Below are 15470 nucleotides of genomic sequence, written 5' to 3'. Positions count from 1 at the left end.
GAAACACATTTTTTTTATATAATTGTGTCAGCATTTGCAAGCCTTCATATTTCCCCTAATTTTTTTTTCTTTCTAGAATGAAACTTGTAGATATTAAATGTTTCAAATAATGCATAAAACCAGTATTTGCCTGTTATGTGTAGTTTTATTTATTTATTTATTTTTCAAAGGTTTGATTCTTGGGCTGGTATGGCCCTTGCAAGAGCCAGCCGCATTCAAGACAAGTTGAACTCAAATGAGCTGAAGAGTGATGGGCCCATTTGGAAGCAGTCGTTGGGAGTCCTAAACTGCTTCAAACGTGCACTGGAGATAGATAATTCCAATTTATCTCTTTGGATAGAGTATGGGACTATGTCATATACATTACATTCTTTTGCTTCTAGACAGCTCAAACACTGTAAGACCGATCTTCCTTTGGAGGCAGTTAAACAGGTGTGTTGAACCCACTGTGTAAGTGCTCAATATGCATGACATGTAAACCTTGAATTGATATCTTTGTACAAAGTATATTTGGCTCTGTTTCCTCTAGATGGAGAGGCGTAATAGTATGCTGGAGACTGCATCAGAGTGCTTCAATGCAGCATCACGATGTGAAGGTGATGGGGATGAAGAAGAGTGGCTCATTCATTACATGTTGGGCAAGATAGCAGAGAAGCGTAAACAGTCACCCAGGCAATATCTCCAACTATATAAACAGGTTTGGCAGACAACTGAAGAGTTAATTTTATTTCACTGTATAATTGTTATCAACAATAGTGGAAGGGAGTCGGTTAGGAAGATATTTTTGTTCATTACAATATCTATGCATTTCTCCCTCAGACAGTTGCACAGCCATTTTTCTGGTACATCCAAGTTGGCCAGTTACCCCATCAGAGGGGCTGTTAGATAGTCAGAGGATACCGGAGTAAATAAATGGAAGATTTTTATAAAGGTTTCTTTTTAAGAACAATAATAGATTTCAGAGGTGTTTTGTACTAGTAATAAGTACAATTTTGCTGTATTCTACTGTAATACATATGTCATCTTTTGGGTTTTGTTGGCATTAATTTCAGGCTGCTCACCACCTGCATGAAGAGGCTGCCCGATACCCACGGAAGATTCATTACCACAATCCACCTGAGCTGGCCATGGAAGCTCTTGAGGTAGATTAAAACTGCAGTAGTAATATAAAATATGTTGTAATTACTTCTTACAGAAGCTTAATTTGACACAAATCACATGTGTAATTCAGAAGAGCTTGTTGAGGTTCAGTATAACATGGCTTCACTTAAACTTCAAATTTTACATCTGCTTTCTGCATAACTTACAACCTTCTAATTTTTCTCTTACTTAATCGGAGTACATTTTAAAGACAAACCAATTAAAAAAATAAAGAAGCAAGCTGTGATTCTTTTAGGAGTGACACTGGAGTATATTCTCCTTTTATTGCTTTAGTTTTTGTTACTATTTGCTCCAGTAAAGCTGAATAAACATATTAATCACTAATGTCTTTTGACTTTTTTTTTTCCTGTATTTCTTAGTTACATTTTAGGTTAAGTGCCTCTGTTTTGAAGCTGCTGGAGAATGGACAGGCGGAGCAGGAGTTGGACCATGAAATGTTGTTCAGTATTCTGAAGGATGCTTCTGAAGGACCTTTTGCTCGAGGGGAAGAGAAAAACACCCCAAAAGCAAGTGAAAAGTAAGCAAAGTATTCTTTATGTGATGACTTTTGACCTAAGTGAAGTGAAAATGTGTACAATGCGGTTTGTGGTACTTGTTTCAAATGTATTGCCTTGGTTTTGCTTTAAATGGTTAGGTGTGGCTGCTTAACTTATCAAGCTTGTATAAAATAGGTAGTTCATCTTGAAGCATGTGATATGTCATAATGATCATCTTAAGTCACTTGGATGGTTTTGTACTGCAAAAGCTGTAGATGGTTATGAAAGAAATTAAGATATGGCCTTAACTGCATTTGCATTTTTGCATCTTTCCTTCCACAGAACACTCTTGTTCTGCTCGTTAATACCAAACTGGAAGTAGATGTATTAGTCCACAAACCAGGGTGAAAAATGTTTGTTTTTGCTTTAGAGACAATGGAATTTTTGTGCAACTGCTTGCCCCTAAATAAAGCAAACAGACACTTGTTGCATGTAGCAGATTGTATAACATACTTTTTAAATAGCTTGTACAAAATACATTTCATAACTACACTACAATATTAAATGACTAAATATAATAATGACTAAAGCATTATGTTAAATAGATGAATTCATTCATTTTCTGAATCTCCTTCTATTGGGGAAAGATCATGGAGCAGAGCCTATTCTGGCAGTTTTGGACATCTGCCCTTTAACAAGGGCTGTACTTTTGGTGGGGAAGGTCATGTGTGGGATGGTGTATATGCAAACTCCACACAGAAGGTGCTCCAGTTAATATTCAAACCAACGTCAATGCGCTTTTGGGTGCAACGCTACTTGCTGTAAACATTAACATATTTCATTAAGCAGATGCTGGTAGCTGGGGCCTGCCCTATTAGTTGGGTACAAGGCAATAATTAATTGAAATTATTGAAGGAGAAATTCATACTTACACGTGCACATTCTAACATTCACTTCTGCCATTTTGGAGCTGCTAATTAACTTGACTTTTCTTGGCATTTGTAATATACCAGACTATATGAAGAAATCAGTGGGGACATGTACAGAGCATGCAAATCCTATACAGACATGAGTGACGATGTGGGTTCCACTCCATGCTCCCATCTTCCTTCTGGGAGCTCTTGAACCCGACACCGTCGGTAATGTCACTGATGAACTAGGCAGTGAGGCACAACAAAGCAAGGGGATGGTGCAAAAAGTGCTTTTATTAAAGCAGCAAACAAAAACAAAGTGTCCAAATTAAATAAAGTGCAGTGTATCAAATCTTCAGATAAGTTATTAAGTAAATAATCCATAAAAACGAGTGATAGGTGGAGGTTAAAATCCAATAGAAAAAATCTTTTAAAAACAACAAGGTTAAAACAATGGCTGGAAGCATTCTCTTTGCCTTTTACTGGCGACTCCCATTCAGGCTATGCACCAGGGGAGTCACCCTACATGCAGCTGACCTTCTTCTGCTCGACTGGCCTGGTGGCCTCCCGATCCCTGGCTTCGTTCAGCCCGTGCCAGACCAAGACTTTGGCTTCCCCCAATGGCCAGGACGCTCACACTGGGGATTATACTCCAAATCTCCGACTCCTGCTGCCTTTGCTGCGGCGAGCCAACCTTCTCCCAGTCGCTCCTGCTCCCAACAAGCGCTCAGCAGGAGTGACCACTACCGTCAGCCCTCGGGTGCCGGTCAAACACCCCACTCGGGATCGCCTCTTCCAGCTGTCTGCATACATCCGCTCACACATGCACCGGCTTTCTCCGTGCTGCTTCCTACTGCCTTCCTCCTTAACCTCCATCCATATTTTCTATTCTTTTTCTTTCTCCCTCCCTCTATTATTTATCACGAGGACGTGGATCAGATGTGGCAGTTAGCAGCTCCCAGCACCAATTATGGATGCGGACGACTCCTCACCTGTGCACTTAAGTGAGCACCATCTGCATCACTTGGGAAAGCCACACATACCACGCCCTCTCACTAAGCCGCAAGTGCGGCGATTATTTATTTAAAAACTGGCCTTTTTGACTTGAGCTGTGGACCCGCTACACCACAACATGTTGGTTTAAATACTGTACAACTTTATTTTAATATTTTGTATTTGCCTTTTTCAAATTCTTAACATAGCACTATTGAATATGAAATAGTCAAGTATTTAAAATATTTAAAAAAAATGTTTTTTACATTTATTTGGAAGTTGTTGCATTCATTTGCATAAAATGTGTCATCATTAAGGTAGTTTGGATTTATAATTTGGGTTTCTAATTTCCTACATAATATGGTAAAGGGGGAAAAAAAAGTAAATATGCAAAGATTTGGGTTCTCGGCTAGTAAGTTTTTATTGCTATATTGTTAAAATTTCTGAGTGTTTGCATACTACCAGAGGTCCCTATTGCACTGAACAAGAATATGGAGACATCGTTGGAAACTTGTTAAGGGCAGATTATGCGCAAATGTTTGAAAGTTTTTCTTACCTCCTCTGGTCAAGAGATATAAACTGTTGCAGAAATTTTTTGGGGTCATTGGTTTTCTTCTGGGTGTACTGCTTCCATGCTAGAGAGAACAACAATGTTATCTGTAGCTACTTTGAAACCACATCCATCGGTGAGGTTTATAATAAGATAACCTGTTGCTGTCATTTTTCATAGTTTTGTCACTTTTGTGGTCTATTTATCAACTTAAATGCTGCGTGCAATTACAAAGCTGTTAATAATGGTGTGAAGTATAGTATCTATAGAGGTAGCACAATGCACAATAGGTATTTATTCTGTCTAAAACACAGATCCCTTACGTGAAAATGTTGTATTCATAAGGCTGAAATTAATTTCTATAGTATCCCCAAATCTGAATTGCTTTCAGTCAAGTTTCCCCCAGGGACAAATAAAGTTCTGTATATCTGTCATTATCATCCTTTTCTAGGGCCATGATGTTTGATTATAATATTTTGTTTTATAAAGTGTTTTTCTAAGAAAAAACAAATGAGTTTTTACCTGGGTTGTGGGCTTAGGTGAGTTACTTGTTGGTAATTTTACTGTGTATAGGTCATGTAAAAACCTTGCTGATTTATACAATGCAGATTATTGGTTAGATGTAAGATGCAAACCAGAAAGCCTTTTGAAACATTTAGAAGCATCTAGAGTTTTCACAATGACAAGAGTCTTCTCATTCAGAAATTATCACTTGAACTTGGTACAAAGAAGGAAATCCGGTTTATATCTGACATGAAATGGACCATCTGGTGTTGAGCAGACCTTTCCAACTGTTTTTGAACATCCACAGAATCAAATGTGTTCAGTACAGCTTTTTTTATAATTCCTCTTAAAGCAGTTACATAGGGTTAGCAACTTTACAAATTACAAGAAAAAAAATCAAAATTAAGTAACATTTACATATGTTTAAGATGTTTTCATTAAAAATTAACTAATAAATGTAATCAAAGTTTAGGTCAGAGAAACCTTTTGCTTAGATCAGTGAAGTTAAGATAATCGAAGTTAGGGACATCTGAAAGTAGAGAAGTAATAAACAAAAACTTGAGGTGTGGTCCACTGTCTTTTTATTAAGAGAAGTCAGTGCTTACCTAACTTGTCAAGTGGCCACCTGCAACCTATCAGGCACCTTAAAACTGAAAAATGGCATAGTCCATATGTTGTGTGATATTACAGCTGTCGCCACTGCTACCAGTGACTCTCCATCATACTGACATCTTCTTGCATGGATAAAGGCTATAGCTTGGCCAAGGTAGCTTTAGCTTCATGTGCCACTGCATAAATATGAGAGAAAATGGGAAAGGGATTGTAATTCACAATCCCAATTTAGATAAGTGAACAGAAAGCATCTGCAGTGCATGACCAAGACATGTCCTTGCATAAGGGTATGCTTTGATAAAGTTAATTATCGGGAGCTTCTGTGGAGCAACCCTGTGTTGGCACATGGATCTTTCAAAAAGAAACCCTGTAGCTAAAGATTCCAACATTGAATGGTCTTGCTGTTATAAGAGATTTCTATATTTCCTGAGTACCTTGTATACATTAATAATTTTTTTTTGGGATACAAGAGGCTAATGTTTTCAATTTCGAGATACACGAATTGTTAAAATATTTTAAAATTAACTACCAGCTGGAAAAAGAATGGCTTGTGAAGTGTTTAGTTGCATTTGTTTTAGATACAATTGACTACTGTAGAAATTACTTTTTACCATCTTTTATAATAACAGACTGTCTTTAATTTCTATGTACCTGCGGTTTACTACAAATGTTCTTTTCCAGTGAATGCGTCTATACTGAAACAGTGGCTTTAATCGAAAAAACAGTGGGAATGTGAAAGGCACACATGCCGCATGCCCAATCTGAAAAGTACAAAGTGTCACCTATGTGGCTATTTAAGTCAAATTTGCCAATGCTAGCTTGCTTTAATGAAAGTTGGGTTAACTACTTGGCTGATATCCCACTATTTTAAAGCTGATGTTGCTGTTAGTATTTTTTACATTTGTTTATACAGAAAAGGCACAATATTGTTCACTTTCTTAATAAAAGTTTCTTTATTGGGATTTCATTTTTTGTCATAGTATCAACAGAGTTACAGAGTATCGTAAATGTCCACTGGTGTTATTATCCAGTACCAATGGGGTTTGGGGGCTAGGTCACTTTACAGAATTTCTGTAAGAATGCATACTGCTTTTGTGAAGCTAATGAAGAGTAAGAGAGAAATAGAAGAATTATTATCCATATATATTGTTTCATATAGTGTCTTGCACCGAAAAACTAAAAATATATATACATATCTGAATGGCTAATGGGATAACCGCTTTAGACAGTTGTGTAGTGACTGCAAAGAATACTTACATTATTATAGATGTTGTGTAATTTATTTTGAGTGAAAAATGTTAAAAATGGGTGTTTGACACTATGGTATTTTGAAAAGCACCACAATTTTCTGTGGTCTTGGGTGGAAATAGTTTGTTTTATGCCTTTTGGTTTAGAATGCATGAAGACAGATACACGTGTGTGATACTCCTGACTACTAGAGGCCCCCATTAGGTTTAGCACAGAAAGGCAGCATCTGCTGTGCTTTTTTTAAGATTTTCTCAGTGGTTATTGGTTTTGAACGGCCTTGAATGTTTTTTCTTGGTGTAGGGTTGTTTTAAATTCTGAGTCCTATTTATCACATGAGCTGTTGGCTAATAGGTTTTAGATATTTTGCCATCAGATAAAAAATTTGTCAACATTCATGGTTTCATTTGGGAAGAGAAACAATAAAGTTTTCCTTTCCTACATGGTGTAATCCTTCATGACAGGCCTGTCTGGTGCCTTTTTCCTTACATGATGATTTTCTTCCATACACATCTGTGTAAAATCAGTGTTGCTCTCTTACCAGTCACGTCCCTAGCCCTGTTTTTTAAATACATTTGAAAATTCTGGGACTTAGTGCCACAGTGCATAGCAGCAAGTACCGCACACTGTGGGTAGTTTTAACAGATGCCTGTGAACCCGATGTGTGCTTTTTATTTGGAAATAACATAGTGCTCCTTTACATTTCTTTTTCACATTTCACCAGTTTGAATATAGCAAATTCAGAAAATGAATGAATGGAATGGATGAAATGTATCCTGTTTTGTTCCCCCTTTTGATTCAATTAAGTAAATTTGCTTCTTAGGGAAACTTTTTTTTTCTCTCCTTGAGAGTCTAAAACCAATTACTAGTGGCCTGCAACATCAGGATAAAATTGTGTCTGTTGGAAAGTTGAATGGCATTTTCTTAGTCCTGTTTTTGATTAAAATATTCTTCTACAGCTATAGCTTTTAAAAATGACTTACATTTTGTGCTGATGTTCCTGCTGAGGAAGAACTGATAAAAGTGGCTACTGTTGTCTGATTTAATTGACCAGAAATGCAAAAAATGTTAATGGCTAGCTATAAAAACAAAAGTTTTACCAGCGGAACAATCATTTGGTGTTTAGCTTAGCTGATTGTACCATTATGCAATGCCTTCTTGTCTCAGCAACCCAAAATAATAGGTTATGTGTCTGGTACTTCTAAACTAACAAACATGCCTTTTATTTTTTTATAATTCCCTTTTTTGCCTTAAGTTTCATTCATATTGCTTATTCTTTTTGTGTTGGGTTTATGCTTTTCTTTTTCCCCTTTCATCTGGATTGCTGACTTGACTGCTTCTACTTCAAATTACTACAGACCTGGGGTGAATCGCAAGAGGTCTGTTAGCACCACACGCAATCAGTGTAGAAAGGTGTATGAAGGACCCTGGTGAGCTCTTTGTATTGCATGTCGTGCAATTTTGTATGTCCTTTTTTGCTGTTAGAGTTTGTTAGTATGTGTTATGTTTTTTCAAAATATGGAAAAAAAAAAAGTTATTTTTCAAAAGTTGCCCAAAATGTCACTTTCTGCATTTCCAAATGTTTGCAGAGATTTCACTTTTTTTGGGCCCGTAAATCCATACCTTGCATATCATAGATTTTTGGTCATACAGCCTTTGGGTAGTTCATTCATGGTCTGGAGCCACACATTACAGCTTTTGTGATGTCACTAAATGCATGTAGCTTGGCACATCATGCTCAGATAAGGAAAGTCTTAAAAATACAATGTACTAATGGTAGTCTGTTCACTGATTTATTTCATTGTGGATAGTTGCTTTAAAATGTGGACTATAGATTTAAGCTCTTTAAATGGTGGTATGCGACCCAGATATATATTTTTTTTCATCAAAAGCTGTTTAATAAAGAGAGGCGAGATTCTGTTGGTTTGGACATGTGCAGAGAAGATAGGTGCTAGGTATATTAGGAGAAGGATGCTAAGGATAAAGCTGCCAGGGAAGAGGAAAAGAGGAAGGCCTAAGAGGAGGTATATGGATGTGGTGAGAGAGGACATGCAGATGATGGGGGTAACAGAGCGAGATGACGAGGACAGAAAGATATGGAAGAAGATGATCCGCTATGGCAACCCCTAACGGGAGTAGCCGAAAGAAGAAGAAGATTTTTTGAATAATGTTATACTAGGATATCTATATGTAGTATATGTAGTATTGGAAGGTTGCTGAAATACCTTTCAAAATTGAAAAGAGTTTTCCAAGAAAGCTGAAATTGTATTAAAGAATTTCTGGCAGCTGTTTCTTAGCTAGGACTAAATGAGTGATGCATTGCCTTAAAGGTTTGCTCTCCAATAAAGTTTTTTATCTGGAATGTTTGTGTACAGCATTTTATTTCACCATCACTACATGAAAGGCCTGTGTTCTGATCAATTGTTGAGAGCCGGTAACACTGGGACAATGAACCAGTGGACTTTGTAGTTTAGTTGTACTTTGGTAAATATATTTTTTTGTCAATGCTTATACGAATAAGGTCACCATATTACTATTTAGTTAATTATTTAATTGTGCTCTTAAAAGAATCTGGACTCTACTGACATTTTTTAACTACACCTTAAGAGTAGAGCCGCTGCTCCTCCGCATCAAGAGGAGTCAGATGAGGTGGCTCGGGCATCTGATCAGGATGCTTCCTGGATGCCTCCCTGGTGAGGTGTTCCAGGCACGTCCAACCGGGAGGAGGCCCTGGGGAAGACCCAGGACACGCTGGAGGGACTATGTCTCCCGGCTGGCCTGGGAACGCATTGGGATTCTCCCGGAAGAGCTAGAAGAAGTGGCCTGGGAGAGGGAAGTCTGGGTTTCTCTGCTTAAGCTGCTACCCCCGCGACCCAACCTCAGATAAGCGGAAGAGGATGGATGGATGGACCTTAATCATTTTTGCGTAATAGTGATGATTATTAAATTATGATTTATTTACTTATTTTTTGTTTGGAGGGGAAGGGAACATCACTGTTATGCTTTTCTGTGGACAAAAAAGGTTAAGTGAATTCATTTTTGTAATGTATTTGTGACTCCCTTCTGTCCAGTGCTACTAATGTGTTAAGTATCCATTTTGGCAATTCTAATTTAACATAATGTTCTGTATATACAGTGATATATGTAAGTATTGGAATAGTGAATTGAAAATTCCTATTTTGATTCAAGAAATTTACATTGAGATGAGAAAGGTGGAAAATGAATCGAAGCTACAAAATGTTTTAACATCAGTCTGCTTTTCAGCAAGAGTAGGAATTGTTTGATTTAGATTTAGAAGCAGCAGATTGACCTGCCCACTTTTTTCTAATTATTTTTTTTAATACAAATCCAGAAATAATGCTTTTATTAGCTTCTAAAATATGTCTGCTTTTTTATTTATTGCTGACATTATTATTGTATTTAAAGGGCAAATGGTTACTTGACTCTCACCTATGACTAACAGTCAAACGTGATACCTAAACTTGAGGTAAAGTTAGAAAATGGTGTGAAACCGAAGAAAAAATATCACTTGGTTTGATTTTACATGCTTAAAAAGCTGTAGAGAGGAATGAGATGCATCATCAAAATACAAATGACTAGATCTCAGACTGAAAGCAGAACAAACAAAAGTCTCCAGTAATGAGTTATTGTCTTTAGTTTAATTTAATTTAAACAACAAGGGTCAAAACAGTTGAAAGGATGGCTGTTTCCAGACAGTCTGTAATGTTTACCAACCACAAACAGCATTCCTATGTGTGGTGATTATCGTGTCATGTTTTGTACTTTTTCCCACAAATTAGTAAATTAGTCTAATTAAAAATGAGAACAAAATGTTTTTTGTTTTAGCTCTCTCTCTAAAACCATCCCCTTTTACGCTGGCTAGATAAAGCATCTTCTTGTGTCCTTCACGAGAACCTTGAAATTTAAACATTAAACCAAGTTCTGGATAAAACTTTTGTGTAAATTATTTGTCTACTTTTACCGCCCTTGTACAGACGATACATTAGGCAAGTAAACTGGGTAAAACCCACTTCTGACCCATAACATAGTAAAAGGATTATTTATCTTGACTAGCTTAGCAGCTCACACCAGAATATGTGGACTAAAAGTGAAGTTATGTGTAGGCACAATTTATATATTATTTAAACTTCCTAAATTAGTGCTTGGTAAATTGTCATGATTTTACCAAGCAACATGTTCCTGTCAGATAAATAGCATGGTTGCCTTTTACTCAGCTGACTGTTTTACTGATAACACAACAACAACAACAACATTTATTTATATAGCACATTTTCATACAAACAGTAGCTCAAAGTGCTTTACATATTAAAGAATAGAAAAATGAAAGACATAATTATAAAACAAAATAAATCAACATTAACATCGAATAAGAGTAAGGTTCAATGGCCAGGGGGGACAGAAAAACAAAAACTCCAGGCGGCTGGAGAAAAATAAAATCTGTAGGGATTCCAGACCATGATACCGCCCAGTCCCCTCTGGGCATTCTACCTAACATAAATGAAACAGTCCTCTTTGGATTTAGGATTCTCACGGAAGAGCTTGATGATGATGATGGTCACGTAGACTTCTTCCTTTTAATCCGTCCATCATTGTTGGAGCATCATGAAGCTTTGAGTAGGTGGAGGTGGCGCAGGCCACCACCACAAAGAAACCGGAAAAAGAAACAGAAAAGAGAGTAGGGGTCAGTACCGATTTTAGAGCCACCATGAATAGTTGTTATGATGAATTGAACATACAGAGTATCAGGATTAAGTTAAATTACGATTAAAGTGAAGTTATAAAAAGGCCATGTTAAAGTAATGTGTTTTCAGCAGTGTTTTAAAGTGCTCTACTGTATTTGCCTGGCGAATTCCTATTGGCAGGCTATTCCAGATTTTAGGTGCATAACAGCAGAAGGCCGCCTCACCACTTCTTTTAAGTTTTGTTCTTGGAATTCTAAGGAGACACTCATTTGAGGATCTGAGGTTACGATTTGGAATATAAAGTGTCAGACATTCCGATATATAAGATGGGCGAGATTATTTAAGGCTTTATAAACCATAAGCAGAATTTTAAAGTCAATTCTGAATGACACAGGTAACCAGTGTAGTGACGCTAAGACTGGTGTGATGTGTTCTGATTTTCTTTTCCTAGTTAGGATTCTAGCAGCTGCATTCTGCACTAGTTGCAAGCGATTTATATCTTTTTTGGGTAGTCCAGAGAGGAGTGCATTACAGTAATCTAGTCGACTGAAAACAAACGCGTGAACTAATTTCTCAGCATCTTTCAGTGATATAAGAGGTCTAGCTTTACTTATGTTTCTTAAGTGAAAAAATGCTGTCCTAATGATCTGATTAATATGTGATTTAAAATTCAGATTACAGTCAACAATCACCCCTAAGCTTTTTACCTCCGTCTTGACTTTTAATCCTAATGTATCCAGTTTATTTCTAATAGCCTCATTGTATCCATTATTGCTGATCACTAAAATTTCAGTTTTCTCTTTATTTAAATTGAGAAAATTACTATTCATCCATTCTGAGATACTAGTCAGACATTGTGTTAGTGAATCAATAGAATCAGGGTCATCAGGTGCTATTGATAAATACAGCTGTGTGTCATCAGCATAGCTGTGGTAGCTCACGTTGTGCCCTGAGATAATCTGACCTAACGGAAGCATGTAGATTGAGAATAACAGCGGACCCAGGATAGAGCCTTGTGGAACACCATATTGGATATCATGTGTAATTCTGATATATATATTTAATTCTGATATATTCCAATAAAGACTGATCAAAGGAAAGCACTTTCTTGAAAACAAAAGACTGAGTTCCTTTGAATGAAGTATTTCTTAAGTAATATTAAAAATAATTCCAAAGCCATCGTTAGATTTTCAGAAATAATTTTCACTTTAATGAACTTGTGGCAGCAGTTCTACCAGAAATTCTTTATATAGTGTTTGATTGCCAACTGCAGACTTCTAGTCCAGATCCAAATACTTGGAAATATCTGTGAAGGTTATTAATTTAGTGTTCTGTGGCCTCATTCCTTTATATTGTGGTCTTCAACAGTTCATCCATGGTGTGGTGTGTGTATGTATTATATTGTGTATTTATGTGTGTGTATATATTTGTTTGAGCCCAGTCATTCAGTACGTTGCCTATATTTTTATTTTCACAAGTGATTTGTTTATTTGAGTGTGGCTATCTTTTACTAATGTAAATCTTGTATATTTGTCCAAGACACTGTTGACTGTCCTTATTATAATACATACACACACACTCATTCATAACTGCATCTTGAACCACAGCAACTGTCTTTTTATACAGTAGGTTTTTGACCTGATCTTTTCAACAATTCATATTTAAAGTCACAATGAAGAAAAAAAGAACACTAAAGCAATACAGTCTGTATGGTCTGATGATTTGTTTTTTTTTTTTAAACACAACGTCTGTTTATTCATTTGAACGTAGCACTTTCCAGACATTTTTGCTTATAATCCTCAGAACAGAATTTCTAACTAGGCTTTTTACTGGTTGTTCTTCCTGTTATCTTTTGCTCCTGAGGTCCTGACTATTCTTTTTTTCTTTTAAACTTTGTTTGATTTATATCCTAAGGTAATGATGATCACCATTTCTTTCTGGAATTTTTTTATTTAAATGTCCCCTGGAAAATGTATCTTCTTTAATAAAGCAAATATGTCTTGTACTTAGCTTTGTAAATACCAACCCATAATGTGTATTTTAGTCTTTGCGCCCTCATTTTTCCTGTCATTGTTTTTTTATTGTATTGCTTTCACTGTGCTTCATATTTGTAAAACACAAAGTGCTTTATTGGTGTCTGAAGCTGAAATGAATTCTTTGTTTATTTATTTGCATTTTTAAAATATTCTTTATCTTTCATTTCAATATTTTAAAGTCAGTGTAGACAATATTTATTTTTTTTCTGTTTCACAGGGAAAAGCCTTTGTCAGGGAATGATGATGACTCTCATTCGTCGACAGGAACGCCACTAGGTCCAGGGACATCCCTGCCATCCACTGGTCCAGGTCTGACTTCCCCACCTTACACAGCCACTCCAGTTGACCACGATTACGTGAAACGTAAAACCCTACGTCGTCAGCAGCAGCAGCAGGAGCAGGCCGTGGCTGATGGTATAGTCCATGTTATAGATACTGCCACTCCAGGGAGGTGCTTTTCTGATCACTGGGGTGGGGCAGCTGTAATGATCATGTCACTTGGAGGCGAAACGTATTTAATGAAACAGTCTGCAGTGGGTAATAGGAAAGTGTTAAAGTGGGCAATAAGGCTGCTTTTTATTATTCATTACTAACTATAGTGGATTTGTTTGTATTTTTTAACTAGTATTTTGGAAACAGTCTTTTCTCTATCGCAGAGCATTTATCTTTTACGTATCACTTTATTTTAACATACCATAACACTTTCAAATGACAGATTGTTATGCATTTTGGTCACTTATTTATGTTCAAACCAAATGTTTAATTAAAAACTAAATATATATACCAATGCACTTGTAACACACCTTGTTATTATATACTGTTTGGCACTAACTTTTCTCCTCTTGCTTTGTTTAGATAATTAGTTTGTGGCGACATGCAAGTCCCCATATATAAAATTATTTTTTATAATTTTTGTGTGAGTGGACAAAATTGACACCTTTTGCAAAAAATATATTTTACAGTAAATGTACAAACTCGGGTTTAAACATTGTTTGATGGCTTTGTCCACTTCAGTCTATAAAAGTACATAATGTACTTTACTAGGCAAGTTGTTAATATACTCTAAGTAAATCCATTTTTTTTCTACAAGGAATTATCAGTGCTTAGACAATAATGAAAAAGCAAAAAAGTGTATTTGTTTTGTGAGACTTCATCCATCAGATTTTGACTGGTAATGTTAGTATGGTTATTAAGTATGTTACCTTAATTTTACTATGTTGAGAATGTTATATGTTTGAAGTATATATATTTTTAGATTTTGCTTACTACATTATTATACCTTAATGTTTTTATGGTTTGTGTTGGTGGTTCAGTTTAGCAAGGCAGTGACAAAGTTAGAAGGAATTGGATGCCGAGTCAACAGGACATGAACCAGAGACAATCCATACCTTTTTAAATTGTTTAAGAGGTGCCTGCAGTTATATTATTCTGGGTAGGCAGGTGTTAGGTGAATAAATGTTCTGTATGCGTATGAGAAAGGTGATCAATAATTATGGGGAGGCGGATTTATATTTTGAGGAGCCCACATGATCGGTAATGTTAGACTCATATGTTTATGAAGTTCCTGGTTACACTGAGGACACTAGTCATTTTGAGTCTTCCTGGAGAAGTTGCCCAATCATCGGGTGACACCACAAGGTACCCGTGTGGCACAGATACAGCTGTGTTACTGTAAACATATATTACCAGGTACTTATTATACTTTAAAAAATATGCTTAAAATGAGAAAATAGTTTTCTCAAAGTATTTAAAGGTAAATATTTTGATTTATGATCTATTTCAATAAGTTTAAGGGGCTTGTTGTGATCTTAGCTTATTGATTGGTTTATTGCAAATTTGTATTTATTTGCTTGGCAGATGCTTTTATCCTTCTTAGAAAGGAGGTAAACATAATTGAGTAACATTAGGCTAGGGCCTGTTTGTTCAGGAAGTGTCATGGGACAGGTAACAAAAGTTGATTTCCACAAGTGAAAAGATATAATATCTAATAAACTTAAAAACATAGATTAACAATCGATAAAGCAAATAAACTTAATGTAACAACAAATTAAACCAACAGTAAGAAAGATAACAGAACAAGTTATTTTCAATTTATTAGACAGATATTTACAGAATAGATGGGTTTTCAGTTGCTTTTTAAATACATTGAGGGGGTCAGCAGTTCAGATGGAGGTAAGGAGCTCATTCCACCAACTAGGAACTACACAGGAAAAGTCTGGAATGAGACTTAATACCACACAGAGGTGGCATCACCAGATGCTGTTCCCTGGCAGACCTGA

At 36.3% G+C, this 15470-nt stretch overlaps 1 protein-coding gene across 4 annotated transcripts in view; it reads left to right on the top strand.

Moving 5' to 3' along the window:
* The window catches only part of cabin1 (calcineurin binding protein 1), a 120793-nt gene that overhangs the window by 20887 nt on the left and 84436 nt on the right, over positions 1-15470 (top strand). The window contains exons 23-28 of one of the 4 annotated variants that reach the window (XM_039772098.1): positions 171-432; positions 530-697; positions 1053-1142; positions 1521-1678; positions 7811-7882; positions 13409-13500. In XM_039772098.1, coding sequence (XP_039628032.1) covers positions 171-432; positions 530-697; positions 1053-1142; positions 1521-1678; positions 7811-7882; positions 13409-13500 — 842 coding nt within the window. Of the gene's footprint in view, positions 1-170; positions 433-529; positions 698-1052; positions 1143-1520; positions 1679-7810; positions 7883-13408; positions 13606-15470 lie in introns of all 4 variants that reach the window. The other 3 variants (XM_039772096.1, XM_039772099.1, XM_039772097.1) reach the window with 3 other exon arrangements.

The sequence above is a fragment of the Polypterus senegalus genome, chromosome 12, assembly GCF_016835505.1.
Source record: "Polypterus senegalus isolate Bchr_013 chromosome 12, ASM1683550v1, whole genome shotgun sequence".
In the NCBI taxonomy this organism is placed as follows: Eukaryota; Metazoa; Chordata; class Cladistia; order Polypteriformes; family Polypteridae; genus Polypterus; species Polypterus senegalus.
Note: the sequence above shows the minus strand (reverse complement) of the source record. Positions and strands in the feature narration are given on the sequence as shown.